General features: G+C 46.0%; 2 protein-coding genes across 2 annotated transcripts in view; one reads left to right on the top strand and one right to left on the bottom strand.

Moving 5' to 3' along the window:
- Window positions 1-856: 856 nt before the first annotated feature.
- On the top strand, window positions 857-10,602 carry LOC107382362 (thioredoxin-related transmembrane protein 2-B-like). Its single transcript, XM_015954479.3, has 8 exons — window positions 857-1,234; window positions 2,002-2,062; window positions 6,077-6,190; window positions 8,015-8,091; window positions 8,166-8,272; window positions 8,575-8,640; window positions 9,672-9,801; window positions 9,872-10,602. The coding sequence occupies exons 1-8, from the start codon at window positions 1,046-1,048 to the stop codon at window positions 10,049-10,051; spliced, it is 924 nt and encodes a 307-aa protein (XP_015809965.3). The 5' UTR covers window positions 857-1,045; the 3' UTR covers window positions 10,052-10,602.
- LOC107382360 (palmitoyltransferase ZDHHC5-A) overlaps window positions 10,575-19,406 on the bottom strand; it is a 28,247-nt gene continuing 19,415 nt past the window's right edge. The window contains 2 exon segments of the mRNA XM_070553629.1: window positions 10,575-11,990; window positions 15,304-16,370. Coding sequence (XP_070409730.1) covers window positions 11,753-11,990; window positions 15,304-16,370 — 1,305 coding nt within the window. The 3' untranslated portion in view covers window positions 10,575-11,752.

Raw genomic sequence — 19,406 nt, 5'->3', positions numbered from 1 at the left:
TAAATAAGGATTACAGTAATAAATAAGATGGATTACAGTAATAAATAAAATGGATTACAGTAATAAGATGGATGGATAAAGGATTTACCTTGTGAAGGAGATTTTCAACATTCATAAAACCAGATAAACAATGTATAGAAGGTAGCAGCAGCAATGGAACAGCAGTTTCTAATTATTTTATAAACATAAAACAATTAACAGACTGAATAATGTACAAGTCTAGGTTTTCTTTGCAACAGTTACAGATGAAAGGTGATCCCACCCACCCACCGTAGCCTCGTCATCTCTAAGCCAAGTTAGACAGCTAATAAATACAGAAACATCCACAAACAGCCATTTACACAACAACTGGGCTGTCGTAAAGTCGTTATTGGTTTTGTAGAACCACATAAAATATCGATTGTGGTCTCAACCTGAATAACATGCAGATAGCCTAGGCGGGACACATGGCTCACAATTAAGCCACTTTCAAAAGCAAAAGCGTTACTTTCAACATGTGCAAGTATGTTGTCTCAAGCCCGTGTGTTCTAAGGTTTGTAACAAGGGAAACCGCTTGTAAATCCGTTAAAATTTCATCGAGTTAAGAGTGTTTTTGTTAAAGCTGATCACTCACCTTTCAGCTGCTACCAGTGAGAGCGGAGGAATCTGTTGCCCGAGGTAAGATGGCCGCCTGGTCGACTCCCGCTGTCGCCATCTAGTGTTTATATATACATATCTATGGTGTAATGACACAAAACAGGAAGTAACATTTTTGATTTTCAAAGTAAAAAACATACTCATCAACATAGAGGAGAAAAAAAAGGCCTAACCTCTTAAAATACAAATATATACGAATTTATAACATAAGTTTTAAAAATATTTTTATAACAGGAACACTTTGCATTAAAAAGATATAAAGTACATATTTGTAGGCTACTAAGTGCTTTCCTTTTAAATGTGCTACTTCCGGTCAGATGCACAGACAGAAGCTAGTCGCTCGGTAGCTAGCTAACGGGGTCATTAAATAGCAGGAGCTAACTCATAAACGGCTTCTGCTGGTTCAAACATGGCTTTGTTGACGCCGCTGTTCGCTTTTCTCTACCACCTCCCGCAGGTGTACAAGTGGCTGCTGAAGCCTTACTATGTGGCCTCTTTTTTCATGTCGTTAGCTTTTCTAGCTGTCCGTAAAACGCCTGGAGTCTGCGACCATTTGTCTTCACAGCGAGAGGACGGAAACTCCTGCGACTTTGACTGGGTCTGTAGAAACCACACGCTGTTAACTAGCTGGTTAACTGGTTACAGAGGAGAGCGCTGCAGGTTTTCTGTTACTGCTGTCCTGGAGCTGGTGGAGACGTTTGCTGGGTTTGGTTGTACCAGTGGGAAGAAGTGTAGCTGAACCAGCGGTGTTAGGGTGGACCGGACCCGGCCTGGCTCTGTTTTATGAATGACTCCAGACCCCATCACAAAAGAAGGCAATCCAGTCCTGGTCACTGTCCAGCATGTTTTAGATGTTTCCCTGCTCGAACGCACCAGACTCGCAGGTGTACAGCTCAGCCGGTTCTGCAGCAGCGTTTCAGTCACTTGCTGGTTAAAACCGTAATGATGGTTAAAACAGGTGTGTTGAAGCAGATAAACAACTAAACATGCTTGGTGGCGGGCCTCCTGGACCAGGATTGAACACCTCCGCTAAAGGCTCGGTTAGACGTTCATGTTGAACCCAAATGCTTCTGTTGGACACATTTGTTAATCTGCATCACACACACACACGCACACACACACACACACACACACACACACACACACACGAGTGGTGAGATGACATGTTTAATCCTGGGAGCGTTTCTCCACCCAACATGATGTTGGACCAACACTTGCTCTCGGGTGAAGGATTGAAGAACACACTTTTGATGCTGTTGGCTACCAAATATCTCCACTCTGAACTGAACGTAAAGCTGAGGGCAGTAATGCAGCCGATGTGTGAATTCTGGAACTCTGGTTAGTAATTCTAGTGTTTGTTTTCAGAGAGAAGTGGAAGTTCTCATGTTCCTCAGTGCCATCGTCATGATGAAGAACCGACGAGCAAGTAAGTACATCTCATCTTCAGTCGGAGAGGTGATTCAGGTGTTTCTGCTCGGGTTTAGTAAAACCGCGGCAGAGGTCCTCACAGTGGATTTCTGAGGGTAAAGTCTCGATGCTTCACTACTCATAACAGCCACTTAGGATTATTTATTTATTTAAATGGGAAGAAAATCCTTTTGAGATTTAAAACCTGGTCAATATAGGCAGCAGCTAGCGTCATGCTAAATCACAATAAAAAAAAAGGAGTTAAATGGTTCAAGTTCAATAAAAAATGGTAAGCAGTTACACATCATGGAGCGGGCCTCAAGATTTCTTAGTTTAGATTTAAAAACACTCAACGAAGTTAGCCCAGTCCTTTTCCAGTCCTCAGGTCGGTCCGCACCGAGGCTGCTGAGTGGACAAAAGCTCTTCTGCCAAGTTCAGTGAGTGTAAATGGGACAGAAGGCAACAAGCAATCCTGCAAATGTTTCAGTCCTCCTCCTGCTGGCTAACGCAGGCCACCTGAGCGTGTAACCAGTGGTGAGTCAGAAATCTACAGTTAGTAATGAACCTCAGAGCAGCATGGTGCACAAGGTCAAAGTGATCAAAGTCAAATAGGAGCCTAAGTCTCCTCCCTCTCCGGTCGTCTGTGGGTCCCTGAACGGGGCTAAAAACGCTATTTTCTAACCCGCTTTGCCTTACGCCCTGGAACACACACACACACACACACACACGTTGTACTGCTATTTAAATGAAAAGTAATGAGATCTTCAACCACACCAGTCACGGTCTTTGAGATTTACCAGCTCGTAAAAGTTCGTAATTAGCATGACTTAGCGTTGTTATGGTAACCGGTGTAGCAGTAAATCCTGGTAAAAAAAAAGTTGACAACAATAATAACCGTCTTGTTTTTTTAACAAATATATTATCTCGGTGGATTACCGTAGGCGCGGTGACCCTTACCAGCCACCGTATCATCTGCTGAAGTTGCCGGCGGCACATGCGCACTTTGTTGTTTACAACCAAAACTTTCTTGAAGCTAAAGCTGAAATAATGGCCAAAGGAGGAGACGGCAGCGCTCAGGACATTTATTATCCCTCAAAGAAGACAAAGTGGGAAGTATGGGCATCTTCTGGATATTTGAAGAATGCCGAGGGACAGCTGATAGAAGACGGCAATCCTGTTTGCAGCACGAGCAGAAAAAGTGTCTGTGAAAGGCAGCAACGCTTCAAATCTCATGACACATCTGCGTGACCATCACCCACAACTCTACAGTCAACGCAAGGCAAGCTAACGTTAGCGTTTTAGCTAAAATGCGTGATCCGAGGATTTGGGTTGAGGGAGAACGCAACGAGTCGCTATATAAAGCAGCCGCAGCGCCGCTACCTGCATATAAACCGTGTCGCGGACACCGCCATGTTGAAATGACGCTATGCATTACGGGGCTCCCAGGGGCAGATAAGAGTTGGTCTCTCTCCGAGAATAATTATGAATTTAACAACGATTACTGCCTGATGACATTTTCCCACATCTGCAAAGCTCACTGGAAGGACACAAACCGAGGACAATATTTTCCTGATATAGGGTTTATTACTCAAGTAAGAGTAAAAAAGTATCTGATTAGAAGGCTACTTGAGTACTGAGTATCATCTGATCTAATATTTTTAAATGATGACATCAAACAGACATAAAATAAGAAGTTATGGGCAAATATTGGTATTTTAAAGGCTAAAGGGGAAAAATGTAAACAAATAAACAACATAATTACAAAATAACACATTTTAGGCCAAATTTAGACACAAACTGAGGACAATATTTCCTGACATACAGGGTTTATTTAGTTGTCTGAAAATGTAACACGTTTAAAAAAAATACCGCAATAATACCGAAAACCGTGATAATTTTGGTCACAATAACCGTGAGGTTACATTTTCACACCGTGACAACCCTAGCGTGACTACAACTTAGACCTCGGCACGTCGCAGATGTGACGTCACCACGTAATCTCCTCTAGCGTAGCTGCTGCTTACCACATGACCAGATTTATGGTGGCTCTTCCCTCCTGAAGGAAGGATTTGAGATTTGCTGAACTTACAGCCCTGTTCTGGTTCGATGACGTCACTTTCGTGAAGCGCATTTGTAGTCCTGGACTTATTTTCACACTAAACCTAAAATAGCGTTTCCCCTCGTTAAAAAAAACACGTTCTTGGTATCAGAATGTGTCTTTAAAGTTCACAGACATTGTATGTGAAATCCATGTCACAAAACAAGCGGGGTATGAAAATAGCGTTTTTAGCCCCGTTGACTTGCATTCTTTTATTCGTTTTTCCGGAGACCCGTGGTGCGGAAGTGGGTGGGCGTGACTTAGGCTCCCTATAAAATATCTCCTTAATCCGGCACAGGTAAAAATGTTGCAACCAGCCGCTTCTTTGCATTAAAAGAAAAACACAACTTATTTTGAAAATAAAACCGTTTTGACTTCAGCTTCTTCACAAGATTCTCTGGATGTGGTTTGATGGTGACCAAATCTTCAATCACAAGCCCAGATATCTGTACATGTGAACAAACACCATTCATTCACCCTCAAGAGTGGCCTCTGAAGGTACCACGGTAGCCAAATTCAGATGAATGACCATGTGCAGGCTCAGGTGTCAGGTGGCTCACAGCTCTCTGGTGGTTGGTCTGATCCAGATTAGTGTTGGATGTCACAACCCTCCTTTTGTGTTTCACCGTTTTAAAGGGTCAAAATAGTGTCGGAACCCTTGTTTGCTTTGGTGATGGACAGAGATGATGCTAGACAGGAGTATCCATGGACCATGATGTCTGCAGATGATGCAGTGAGAGCAGATAGAGGAGATCATGCATGAGATCGCGGTTTGATGTCGTATATGACGTTGTTCCTCTCTGCTGCCGGGATTAAAGCCATGAAAAACACACCGCTGCACTTCTGGAACTATGCAGGGAGTACATGAGCCGTTGGGTCACGCTAGGGCTGGACGATATGGCCTCAAACCAATATCACCATATATTGAGGATTTCACCTCAATAACGACAAGTGGACGATAGCTACAGGTGTGCGCAGAAACAAATGTTGTCCACTAGATGGGGCTGTCACATGTGTCACGCTGAGTTTTACGTGACTCCAGGAGGTACAGCTTCTTAAAGCGACATGGACACTAACCTACACATCTTTTCATGTTTTTATTGAATTTATTGACGTGGGACAGTTGTTTCTCAAGTCGGACATTTCGATAATGATAAATTTTCCATTTGTTGCCCAGCCCTGGGTCACACGTTCATTTCTATGAAATTGCATCGCTGCAGTACTTTTATTTTGAAAATTACCAGGGCTTTTACACTGAAACCGTGTGTGATTTCCTGTCTAGCCGTATGTTAACTGCGAAACTTGATGCATCCCAGAAGTGGCTCATGTAAAAAATAGAAGCGATCCTCTCTTTAGCGGTGTGGCGCTCGTGGGACGTGTCTGAAGCCGGCGGCGCTGCGGCTGGTTTGAAACGGTTCCGTCTGAAGCAGCGTCGTTCCCGCCGCTGACGCTTCCAGTGTGCAGTACGGGTTGTTGTCAGGCTCTGAAACAGGAAAGAGCTTCAGTTGATTTAGTAACGTCTTAAATTTGGTTAGAGGTGACCTGTGTCAGTGGGACATTTCAAACTTTCTAACAACAATTCAGCTACAGCAGCTTTTCAATAAAGTTTCAAAATACGACGTTTTAGAAAGAGTATTACCGTTGGTTTCCGAGTCACATGACACGTCTCTCAGTGACATCTCTTAAGTCTCAGCATCTATTCAACTTTAAATTAATGCCTTTACATTCTTTGTTTCCACGTATCTCAAAAAGTCCTCAGGACTTGGTTCTGACTCCGGGCCCCTGTGCCCCCGCCCCAGCAGGGGGCACAGGGGCCCAAGAAGCGCCCCTGAACGATGGTTCTGTTGTAATGGGTTTGAAATCAGAAATGACTGTTGACCTTAGACCAGACCTGCTGCTGTTTCATGATCGTGTCTCTGTGTCTGTTGGTGTCAGTAACTGTGGAGCAGCATGTGGGCAACATCTTCCTCTTCTCCAAAGTGGCCAATGTGATCCTGTTCTTCAGACTGGACCTCAGGATGGGTCTCCTCTACCTGACGCTCTGCATAGGTCAGTGGAGCTCTGACAGCTCTGGGCTCACAAAGCCCTGGTTTTCCCTGGGTGGTCTCCGGGTGTGTTGGGTGTGATTTTTATTATTTTTGACAAACAAACATGCCAAGATCCAAACAACACAACCGCTTTAAGCTTTTCATTTATTATAAAGGTTTTAAAACTGAATTAAACGTTCATCAGCCCTTTTACAGGGCCAGTCCTGTGCTGGGAATGCAGGTACAGCGGGTACATTTGGAAAAGGCCTTGTTGAAGAGACAATGTGCAGCTTTTATTTTTAATTCATTAGTTCAAAGATCCACGAGTCTGCCGCTGTGTCGATACCCCACGGCGCCCAGAGCCGAGGCGACCGCAGCAGACCACAGCGGTGGAACGGCGAAGCCTGATAGCCTCAGTCAGATCTTTAGCTCTAGTTTGCTTTACCCAGTAGCCACACCAGCACGTTAAAGTTCAACCCATCTTAGACCAAGCAGTGTTGTGGTAAACACACAGAATTTCCCTCCATTCAACCAGCAAACTAATAGCGAGAAAAATGAGGTTGAGCGACTCAAAAGTGAAGGAGCGTCAACAAAAGAGCTGTGGTGTTTCTGTGGGCTCCCTCAGAAATCCACCAATGACCAGCATGACTACAGCCTCGCCCGGGAAACGGGAACAGCCGACCTCCTGCTCCAGCAACTGTTCTCAGGCAGGAGAGAAGAGAAGCTGGGCACCCGCTCCAGGTTCTTATGTTGGACCAAGTAGTAACATGACAGCATTTCCCTGCTCAGCCAGCCAAATAAAGTACAGACATATAAATTTAGATACTGACAAAAAAACAAAAGCAGAAGCTGCTTGGATGGCCTGTTAGTGACCATCTTGTCCTTTTGCCCAACTAATCCCATGATTAACATCCAAACACACAGAAGAAACCCTGTCAAAATGGCCGAACATCTAGTTGCGTGAGGCTCAGGCGGAGGCCTTTCCCCGGAGCCAGCTATGACGTCACGTGGCTCTGACGCTCATTAATTATTCAGACTTTTAAGCATTTATTTCCACTTAAACAGAGGAGTAGTAATTCACCCCCTCAGAGTTGTCGTTAATGTAAACTAGATTTATTAAACCACAGACGTTTCTTGAACCAGGCTGTAAACACGTTTATTTCTGCTGTGAAACCAGCATTTTTTAAAATGGGAGTCACTTCTGCTGCCAGCCCCTAGTGGATGAGGGTGGAACTGCAGTCTCCGTGTTGGCTTCCTTTTCATAGCAGAATTATGGGGGCTTGGCCGGTGAACCAACATCCCGAAGGCTGGAAAACGAGTTGTGTTGTTGCAATACCACCTCTGAACACCAGAGTGTCCGTGCTCCATATTCAGCCTTTAAAGGATTCCCAGTTGTTGAAACGTATCGACAGCTTCCATAAAGTAGAGCCATAAAAATTGGACCTAAAATACAAGGGAGCGCCATATTAGACTCCATGTTCCCTTCTACGGGAGCCCGTGAGGACAAAATGCATTTACTGACTCGTAACAAACGGTGACTGAACTTTGTCATTCATCTTCACTCGTTGCCAGCGATGAAAGGGAGTCTGCTGTGCTTGCCCTTTTGCTGCAGATTGTGCTCCCAGAGACTTTTGACCCTAATGGGCATCCGTTGGTAAGGTCCTACTCGAACACAAGAATCCCACCAGGGAAAAGATGCACTTCCACTTTAAGCACACGGCCGCTGTGAGGCTCAGGCTTCAGTCACGAGGTGCAGGTTGTTCTGCTGGAGACGGAGGAACCAGAGGAGTTGGAACATTACGGACCAACTGTTGTCTAAACTGGTGTGTTGATGTGTGTGTTCCAGTGTTTCTAATCACCTGTAAGCCGCCTCTCTACATGGGACCAGAGTACATCAAATACTTCAGCGACAAAACCATTGATGTAAGTAAAAGTGTGCCGCAGCAGTGAGGCTGCGTGTCCCGTCGGCGCTCACAGCATTCTTCTCGTGTGATCAGGATGAGCTGAACCGAGACGGACGGGAGACGTGGATCGTGGAGTTTTTTGCCAACTGGTCTCCTGAGTGTCAGTCGTTCGCTTCGGTGTATGCTGACCTGTCACTAAAGTAAGACTCCCACCCGTCTCCTGCAGACAACTCCTACCAGAGGAGGCTCAAACAACACGCTGAACACACGACTCGTTCGTTTCTGGTTTCTCCAACAACCATCAGATCAGAGACGGCTGTGTTCATGAAGCTGAACCAAAACGGTAGAATTCTGTTGTTCCCCAGCAGAAACAAATCCAAACCCAGTCCCAGATGAGCGTCCACCATGTCGTTACGCTTTGGTGTGACGCGTTTAGGATGTTATGAAGATCTTCTTGGGTCTGAGTCATCACAACCATCAACTCCACTCTTCTTCTCTCCAGGTACAACTGTGCCAGTCTCAAGTTTGGGAAGGTGGACATCGGACGCTACGGAGAGGTCTCCAAGAAGTGAGTGTTGTTCAGTCCGTCAGTCGTTGTGTCCTTGTGCGAGACGCGTCACCCTCCCCGTCTGGTGTTGGTGGTCGGAGGAACCGGTGGTGGCAGTGCCCCAGGGCACCACCCGTGTGTGTTGGGCACTTTGGGGGGTTGTGGAACCCTAGAAGGGTTACAGCACATGAAGTACAAGCCGTTCACCACTTCACATCTGTGGGCCACTGGATGGGTTGCACAAACGTCTACACTGGTTAAAGGTGCATTATTTAAAAATGAAGACGAGTGACGGTTCCCCTCCTGTTCCGTAAGTGTCATGGCTGTTGCCAGTTAGACTCACGCTGAACTCGTCTTCCCTGAACAAAAATAAAAATGCACCACTTTAGTTTTTGCTCCGTTTATCAGGAGATGACCTCAAGGGTCTGAAACCGCACCGAGAACCCGTTACTCTCAACTCTAGGGAGCCTATGTCGTCTCCTCTTCTGATTGGCTCAAGGGTCCCCAGAGCAAAGTAAATGCAGTGGTGCGTTTCCATCGTCGGGAAATCGTCAGATTTGATTCAGTTTTTGGTGTTTGGAGTTTCGTAACGCCGGTTTTAAAGCGGTGCCATTTTCATCACCTGCAGCTCTTCTACTGCTGGTGATGTCATTTCCTACGCTACTAAAACCAGCCAGCTACTCCACCGGGCCATTTCAAGTACCTACCTTCAATCAGGTACTCCGAACGTTCCTGAAAATGGCTGTTCGGCCGACCCAGTGTGGCGTCTCCCTCAGCCTAGCTGCTACTTACCACATGACCAGATTTATGATCTCCACTGTCCTGGAAGAAGGATGAAAGCTCGCTACTCTGAGCAGTTAAGGAGTCCGTTACGTGTTTTACACAAAACCTGATGTACCTTTTCTCACCTCTGAAAATTAAAGCAAGATGGCTGCCTCGGCTAATCATCTGGGAGTTGGTCTGTGTCACAGATGTAGGCCTGATGTTAGTCAGCCTTTACTTTACTAGAAGGGATTGATGATGAATATGAACGGGCTTCGCTTCACCTGCAGGTACAAAGTGTCCACGTCTCCTCTGTCCAAGCAGCTTCCCTCGTTGGTGTTGTTCCAGGGGGGGAAGGAGGTGATGAGGCGCCCTCAGATTGATAAGAAGGGCCGAGCCGTGTCCTGGAGCTTCACTGAGGTTAGGATCCACATCGGACACACACCGTTTTTATCCAGTCAGGTGAAACTTGCCGCTTTCTCTCCACCAGGAGAACATCATTCGAGAGTTCAACCTGAACGAACTCTACCAGAAATCCAAGAAGCTTGGCAAGAACAAAGGAGACAAGCTGAGCTCATCCCAGTTCCCACCTGTACCTGAGGAGGAGGAGCCAGGACAGCCTGGGACTGATGCCCAGTGGGAGGAGCCTGAATCTAAAAAGGACAAATAAGACCATCAGTTTCAGAGCTTAGACTTCTAGAAACTCCTCACTTTTTGTTTTCAGCTCATCTGTTCAGGGATGGCCTGGGCTCTCTCAGTGGGGGTCCAGGGTCCTGGAGAGCTGCTAGAAGTCTACACAGCTGTGACTCCTCAGGTGGAGGGGGCTGGCGTTCGTAGTCTAACTCCATGTTCATCTAAAAAAAAACTCCCATTTAACGACATTTCAGTCCCGTCTGTCCCGAGCTTCACATGCAGACATTTTAGATGTGGTCCGGTTTGGAGTTGGAGTCGTCCACGGATCTTATTAACTGCATTCAGGTCTGGATGAAGCTGAAGAGCTGGACCGAGGCAGTTCAGTACCCTAGTCTGGAGTTATCCAGCTGTCTAAACGTGGTCCTGACCCTCTAACATTCCCGTAGTCAGTATGGATGACCCTAAGCCCGTTTCTGGAATGGTTTTATTTGCTGTCATGTTGATGTTCACTTGTGTCATTCCTGTTCGTGTCTCTGATAATGTGAACTTTGTCATTCCTGCAACAGACAATAGAAGTTACCATTTTAATGTTTGGTGTTTTACTCTCGTTGTTGTACACAAATATATTACAGCTGGGACTCCACCGCTCTACCACCACCTCACAGGAAGTGGCGTTAAATCCCCACGTCCGCCGCTCTGCAACACGCGTGGCCAGTAAGGCAGCGACGAGACCAGGACCAATGGGGTCAGGTCAAAAAGGAGATGACGTTAGCTTGTTTTTGTTCTCCTTGGAATAAGTTCAGGCATAAAAGACGTTCCAGATGTCTGGGTTAGCCCAGAGCCGCCCGACACCGCAGCAGCAGGGAGGCTGGTGCTGGCCACACGTCTCACAGCTGCTGGAATCCGACCTTTAGGCTTTTCATACAATTTCATGAGATTTTTGTTAATATTCATAATTTTACTCAAATTTCCAGTAAACAAAGGTTTGGTTTAAACAGCAGATCCAAAACTGGCTCCTTTCAGACCACAACCACTCAGAGCGCTTTTATCTTCTCATCCTGAAGCATGCACCTGAACGCACCGCTTCTTTCACTCGGTAGTAACTTGATTTTCAGCTACATGTCCGTACAAATTCATAAAAAACATCGCATCAACAGGCTGAAATAAACACTGATCTCTCAAGGCAGCTGCTCAAAGAAGGAGTTGTCTAGAACTTCTGCCCCATCGCCAGGAACAAAAACAGGTTCCTGGTCGTTCTCCCGCTGTGGAGGTCCAGAACCAAGCTCAGCAGATCACTGCACCAGTCTGATAAAAGCACCTGTTAGGGGAAAAAAACACATCATTCTGTACAAACAGGTCTATTTACACCCAGGACCCCCGACCGGTGAACAGGTAACAGGGACTCACTGGGATTTCACCAGTCTGACCAGTCAGAGCCCTGGAATGTGTTCCGATCTGGCTCCGCCATCTATTTAGATGTCAGTCTCGCTGATGAAAGACGTGGACAAAGCTGAGCAGGTCCTCCCTAAACCTGAACCCGGTCTGGTCGAAGGGTCAAGTCATTTCAGCGTTGGAACAAAGAATCAAACCACTAAATCGATCCAGCTCAATGACTCCAGGCTCTACAGATCGTCTAGTTTAGTCTGGGGGAGCCAGGTGGTTCAGTCCATTTTCACTCAACAGTCAGAGATTGCAGAAAACGTTCCAAATCTGGATCTCTACGGAGTCCTGCAGCCAATCACACAGAGATCTCGTAGGTGGTGCCCCCGACCCCCGTCACCTTTTTCACTTCACCTCCCTGAGACTCGTGGGCAGGACTTGGCATCAGTGACGTACTCGGATGGGTCACTCTGGACAGGGCGGGTGTAGAGAACGGGTGGGAGGGGGAAGAAGGAGCAGAGCAAGAGGAGGACGTGATGGTGAAGGGTTGGCTGCTGTTGGTCCGACTCAGAGGTCTCATCTGGTTCTGCTCATCCCTGGTTTTAAAACGACAAAACAAACATGTTAAGGATCAGCGAAGGAAGCCAGAGATGACCGAAAACCTAAAGAACACTGGACTGAAACGAGCTAGAACCACAGACTGGGTGATGGGGGGGGGGGGGGGGGGGCTCCTTCAGTCTGTAGCGAGTGGAGCACCAGAAGCATCACCCATCAGGTGCTACATCAGTTCCACCACATCAGATATGCCACAGACCAGCTACAGGTGTGGATCTGAATGCTCCTAGTTGTCCCCTCTGAAGTGTTATTTTGAAGTAATTATTCTAGAGTAATCCAGTATGAAGTAATCTAAACGAATTTTCTAATTTAGAGTAAACTAGAGTAACCTTGAGTAATCTATTCTAGAGTAATCCAGTATGAAGCAATCTAGACACGTTTTGTAATTTAGAGTAAACTAGAGTAACCTAGAGTAATCCAGTCTCGATTAACCTATTCTAGAGTAATCCAGTATGAAGTAATCTAGACGAGTTTTCTAATTTAGACTAAACTACTCCAGAGTAACCTAGAGTAATCCAATATGAAGTAATCTAGATGAATTTTCTAATTTAGAGTAAACTAGAGTAACCTTGAGTAATCTATAATCCAGTATGAAGTAATCACAAGACAAGTTTTCTAGTCTAGAGTAACCTTGAGTAATCCAGTCTTGAGTAATCTACTCTAGAGTAATCCAGTATGAAGTAATCTAGACAAGTTTTTTAATTTAGAGTAACCTAATCTAGAGTAATCCAGTCTCGATTAATCGAGTAATCCACTATGAAGTAATCTAAACAAGGTGTCTAATTTAGAGTAAACTAGTCTAGAGTAACCTAATCTAGAGTAATCCAGTCTCAAGTAATCTATTTAATCCAGTCTCGATTAATCGAGTAATCCACTATGAAGTAATCTAAACAAGGTGTCTAATTTAGAGTAAACTAGTCTAGAGTAACCTAATCTAGAGTAATCCAGTCTCAAGTAATCTATTCTAGCGTAATCCAGTATGAAATAGACAAGTTGTCTAATTTAGAGTAATCTATTCTAGAGTAGACCTTAAACCAGTATGGTGAACCATCTTTGTTTTCAGCTCGTGTGAGAGTTGTTCTGAGACCACGTGTTGCTGCTCTTCAGAGACTTACAATTGGCTCTCTTAAACACGTTCTCATAACTGGATTAACTGGAAAACATCACCGTGTGTCTCCTATATATTTAACTGAAATGTTTTATCGTAACAACCGACGATTTCTACAGGAAAATCATGAAGATTAACAAGGCCGCCCAAGCTTTTGAACCCCACTGTACATTACCCCAGATTAGATGACTTCAGAGTAATCTAGAGTCATCTAATCTGGTTTAATCTAATCTAGAGTTATCTACTCGGGAGTGATCAAGTCTAGAGTTATGTATTCTGAACCAATCTAGTCTGGAATAATCTAATCTACTGTAGTTATCTAGTCCAGTAATCGAGTTTAGAGTAATCTAATCTGCATTAATGTAATCCAGAGTAATCTAGTCAGGAGTAGTCTAATCTAGGGTAATCTAATCTCAAGTTATGTAGTACAGAAAAATCTTGTCTAAAGTAATTAGTCTGGATTAATCTAATCTAGAGTTACCTACTCTGGAGTGATCAAGTCTAGAGTTATGTATTCTGAACCAATCTAGTCTGGAGTAATCTAATCTAGAATAATCTAATTTAGGGTATTCTAGTCTGGAGTAATCTAATCTACTGTAGTTATCTAGTCCAGTAATCGAGTTTAGAGTAATCTAATCTGCATTAATGTAATCCAGAGTAATCTAATCTGCATTAATGTAATCCAGAGTAATCTAGTCAGGAGTAGTCTAATCTAGGGTAATCTAATCTGGTTAGTATAGAAAAATCTTGTCTAGAGTAATCTAGTCAAGTGTAATCTAGTTAGGGGTAATATCATCTAGAGTAATCTAATCTAGAGTAATCTAGTCTGGGATAATATAGAGTATTCTAATCTAGGCTAATCTAATTTAGAGTATTATAATCTGGAGTAAACTAGTGTGGATTAATCTTATCTTCTAGACTCCTCGGATGGTCCAATGGCAAATTTGGAAAGCAAATGAGTTTGAAACAGTTTTTCATGCCTCTTATCAACGTTCTAACACAATATAGCTATAAATATAATGTGGAGATTAAAAAAATGAATAAAGCGGTTCTCACACATTTCAAAATCTCCACCAAATGCAACTATTGGACCACCCGGTTGTCGGTTTCACCGATCCGCCGCACTTCCCTGGGTCCTCCACGCATCACAAACTCACGCATTTAGCAACAGAACACCACGGGTGTGAGAGGTTCTCCGCTCATTAACGGAGGGGGAGAAACAGCCGGCTGCTACCACTTTAGGACAAAGTACCAGAGTCCCAAACAGAAAAACACCTTCTGAAGTCGCGAACAACAAAAGACGTTTGGACCTAGAAAACAGAGACTGGTGTTTAGTGCCCTCTCTTTTCCTCTGGCATTGCAGACTTCCGGCTCCGGCAGAAGCATCTCGGGGAGGATACCTGAGGGGAGGTGTGGGTGTTCGTGACGGAGTTCCAATCCTAGCTTGTTCTGTAAACTAGCAGCTTTAAACATGACAAACAGAAAACATGCTCACCATCACATCAAGACTCAACGACACTGGTGGAGTACAGAGGTCATGCAGAAAAGAAACCATCTACAGAGCACACATGCTGGTGGTTCTGGACAACGTTCCACACGTTCCCTCGTATACATTACAGACCATTCAGATGTTTCCAGAACCTACTTAAAGAAAATCTTGTCCTGATCCAAACAGCCCACAGAAAACCAGAGGGACTCTGACACGTCATTTGTCATGATATGCTAATTTTATGACCAGCGCTTGTAGTTTGTCCCACTTGGACCAGTCTGCTCTCTTCATCCAACAGCTGTGGAGATGCTACGACCCAGATGTCCAGCTCACACTTTCGTCTGGGTTCTCAGATCAGTCAGGAATCTGGACTGTGGTTGTGTCCACCTTCCTCCTCCTGACATCATCTAACCAAAGCTAAACTCGACCACATGTTTATGTATGAAATCCTCCAGTAGGTCTACTGGAGGAACCGCTAATGGGAGGAAACACAAAACATGCCGAGGACAACAAGGCGTCACACACACAACACCGAACGAGTGGGAGGGAAGCAAAGGGAGAAGAAGGAGCAACTCACAGGAAATCTGGAAGGAGGGGAGCAGAGGAGGAGCAGAAGGAGCATCGGTCAGGCGGGCAGGTGGGTGTCAGTGTTAGCAGCAAAGCAATCATCCTGGCAAAAGGCAAAGCTCATACTCACTTTGGGGCTTGAACTCCTCCTCCCACACCTGCTGCATTTGCTCCAGCTGACGCAGCCGCCTTGCGGATCAGCCGGTACTGCATTTCGGCAGCCGCCGCACTGGAGTAAGACAGTGACTTGCCGAGTGGTGGGGGGTGTGGGGAGTGGGGTGGGTGGGCTGTGGGGGAGGAGCCCATGGGGGTGTCTGTGGAGCGAGTACGATAGGGGTAGGCATGGTGGGTAGGAGCAAAACGAGGAGGGCGAGCAGTGGAGGATGAGGAGGAAGAGTGGTGGTGATGGGAGTGATGGTGATGGTGGTGGTGGTGTGGGGGAGGGGGGACTGACGAGCTTTGATTGGCAGGTAGGATATGAGCAGTGGGGTGGGGTTCCCCCAGCAGGCACTCTCTTTCAGGGGGGGGCGGTGGAGAAGAAGACGTGGAAGAAGAGGAACGATGAACGAAGGGGTGGTGGTGGTGATGGTGGTGGTGGTGGTGGTGATGAGAGGGGCGGTGGTGGTGATGACGGGGGGACTGGGAGGACTGGGACTGCAGGTCAGCCTCTCTCTGTTGTGACAGGAACGGGGAGCTGTAGCCACCTGCTGCTGGTGTACAGGGTCTCCCAGCAGGAAGCTCAGGGGCTGCTGGACCAACCCCCCCGCCTTTCTCTAAGTCCTCCCCACCAGTTAGCAAGCTGTCGTAGGATAGGCTCCCATTGCGTGAGGGGTGGTGAGGTGGCGGCGTCTGATTGGCTAGGCTCTTGAAGCTGGCTGAGGTGGTGGTTGCCTCGTAGACGGGGACAGCCCCTGCAGAGGTGTGTGTGGAGCTGGAAGATCGTGATGTGACCTCTGATAGGACGGTGGGATCAGAGAAGGAGGGGTAGGAGCGACCGCCAAGGGAATACCCGGGTATACCCCCTCCTCCCGCCTCCCTCTGCTCCCCATTGCCCCCCCATCCCACTCTATCTGTTGAAGTTTCCCTTCGGTCCAGGCTGGGCTGCGAGCGGAAACCAGGCTGTTGGCTAGCCTGGAGGAGGGAGGAGGTGGAGGAGGAGGAGTCCCTGGCACTGCCAACACTCTCCCCTCGACTCAACTGGAGGAGCAGGAGAGGGGAAGAAAGGGAGGGGGAGGGAAAAAGAAATAAGAGGCTGAGCAGAGGGAAGCAGAGGGCCTAAAGTTAGAGCATCACTTGACTTTCTGCAGGGTGGAAGCGACACTCACACTAGACCGGTCCTGGCCAAACATGTTTTAGGTGTTTCCCTGCTCCAACACACTCAGCAGCTCATCAAGTAGCCCATTAATCACCAGGGGCCTCATTTATAAAACTTTACATGGAATCCTCACTAGAACTCCACTTAATGAGTCAGTGTGTAGTTTTTACTGTTAATCTACGGAAATGTCGTTGAACATGAATTCGATGATGCGGTTTCACAATGTAACCATAAAAAATCATGTCTAAAATACTCTGACTCCATATTAGACACCGTGTTTCCCTCTATGGGAACCTGTGAGGACAAAAGACATTTACTGATTTGTAACAAACGGCTACAAAACGTTCACCATGCATAAACGTTGTTGCTGTACACATTTATCTCTTCGCTTGTTGCCAGTCTGATCTACTTGATATTTAGATGGAGGTTGTGCTCTCAGGGATTTTTTACCCCAATGGCACGGTTTTTCCAGCATTCAAATTAGCGTGGCGGCCGCCTCCAGCTCAAGCCCCCACAATGCGGCTCAAAAATTGAAGCAATCCCGGAAGTACCAAAAATTGCAGTTCCACCCTCATCCACTAGGGGCTGGTGTCAGAAGCAAGCAAATCCTCATTGACTCCCATGTTAAAAACACCAATTTCACAGCAGAAATAAACATGTTTACAGCCTGGTACCAGAACATGTTTTTGGTTTAAATGATCTAGTTTACACTCATGACAACTCTGAGGGGGGTGGATTTTTTTCTCACTCTTCTGTTTAAGTGTATTAAAAGCCTAAAATTCTGTATAATTAATGAGCATCAGACCCACGTGACCACAGAGCTAGCTCCGGGGAAAGGCCTCAGTAGAGCCTCGGCCTGGCCTGGAAACTGCTCCGGGATTTTGAGTCTCTGTGTTTGTGTATTCTTGTTTGGATATTATTTGTGCAATTGTTGGACAAAATGACTTGCTGTGGCATTAATTGCACTAATAGAGCATCCAAGGAGTCTCCACTTCATTTTTTTCGGTAAGTAAAATTATATTTATGTATTTTAGGTCACTGCCGAGCTGAGATTAGATTTTAACAGGTTGCAGGTTCGGCCAGGCTTCACAATGAGCTCACCCGAAACTCTGGCTGAATAGGACCCACACCCACCCTCACACCTTGGCTCATGTGTTTATGTAGAAGATCATCAGGGGGTCTTTTGTTCCCTCTTCGGGGGGAAACTCCCACTGAGTTTAAATCTGGGACTCTCCACCATTTGACCTTAGAACTGAAGAAGCCTCTCGGATGAGAGGTGAAACGTCTTCATGCAACTCAAAGAAGTCCAGACGCTTTTCTTTCAAAGCTCATTAGACCACCTCTGCCTCAGTTTGAGCCTGGAAAAACCCTGCCTAACGGGCATCCATAGCTAAGGTCTTACTACAAAAATACCGCTTGCTTGCAATGACTTAGGTATGTACTGGAGCTGGACGATAATTCAATAATGAAACATATCTATCGACAGATGTGTGTGTTCTTTCCTTTTTTATTTTAGCCAATCAGGTAGCTTAATACTATAATCCCAACCAATCAACAGCACAGACCCAGGCACGCTCCCCTCTCAGACCTAATCAGAGAGCACGTGACTTAAACTAGACGTTGCAGCAAGGAGAGGTGGAGGAAATTCTCTCGAAAGAATGATTTGGATTTACAAGTCCCACAAAAACAACTGTTTGCTAAAATTGTTATGGGAGCTGAAGTTAAAGTTCAGCTAACAGAGGTGCACATTTGGTTCTTTTCCATGTTTGTCCCTTTGATAGTGCTGTTACAGCAACATTAATGATGGTGGCTGTCTCACTCAGCACCATGGGTGAGTGAGGTACTCTCCGGTAGCTTTACCGAGTTTACCGTAATAACACTAAGTGATCTTAAGCGTGCAACTTCTCTTCTAGTAAAGCCCATTCGAATTCTTCTGATTGCACAAACCTTTGGAGAGTTACGGTAATTCAAACAAGCATGTTGTTTTGTGAGAAAACACCAGGTGGCGCAGAGTAGAATGAGAAGGAAGCGCCTCCACACAGAAATCACAAGGCGTTCACAACAACCATAAACAGTTATTAAAAAAACATTAAAAAATTGGGAGAAATAAATTAGCTTTAAGTCATTACGACGGTGGCACAGGAGATAAGTGCTCGCCCCGTAATCGGAAGGTTGCAGGTTTGAGCCCGCTCAGTCTGTCGCTGTCGTTGTGTCCTTGGGCAAGACACTTAACCCACGTTGCCTGCTGGTGGTGGTCGGAGGGACCGGTGACGCCTGTGCTCGGCAGCCTCGCCTCTGTCAGTGCGCCCCAGGGCAGCTGTGGCTACATCGTAGCTCATCACCACCCAGTGCTGGACTGACCATAGGGCATAGCGGGCAACTGCCCGCTGGGCCGACCCTTTCATCTTTTATGGGCCGGTGTCTTTTTTTTTTTTTTTTTTTTTTTTTTCCTGGCCTCTAGTTGTTGCGGACAACTTGCCCGCGCCGCCCCACGCGACGCCTCGTAAAAGTTGGTGGATTGGCCAATTGGTAATAATACACTCTGGGCTGGACCAATAGCCAGAGGTCTGATGCACCCGCCAGTTGTTTGTGAATCTCAGTAAACAGACAGACGAGCTTTACAAAATGGAGAACAAAAAACGGAAAGGAGGAGCGGAGAAAATTCGACTAAAAAAGAAACTGTCCCTTCAGGCTGATGCTGGCACATGTGTTAAAATCTCACAGTTGTTTGGTAGTGAAGGTTCAAGTAAGATCAATTTAGGAAGTGATGGAGCCTCAGCCCAGCGACAGGTTGGAGAAGAAAAGAGGGAGGAGGAGGAGAAACCCGAGCCGGTGTTGTGCCATAAATTGACTCGCTGCCAAAAAATGATTAGCCACCGCGGGATCGCGCACAGTTAGGTAATTGCATTTCTAGACAA

The sequence above is a fragment of the Nothobranchius furzeri genome, chromosome 7 (genome assembly GCF_043380555.1).
Source record: "Nothobranchius furzeri strain GRZ-AD chromosome 7, NfurGRZ-RIMD1, whole genome shotgun sequence".
Lineage (NCBI taxonomy): Eukaryota > Metazoa > Chordata > Actinopteri > Cyprinodontiformes > Nothobranchiidae > Nothobranchius > Nothobranchius furzeri.
The sequence above is the reverse complement of the archived record's forward strand: the minus strand, read 5'-3'. Positions and strand labels throughout refer to the sequence as shown.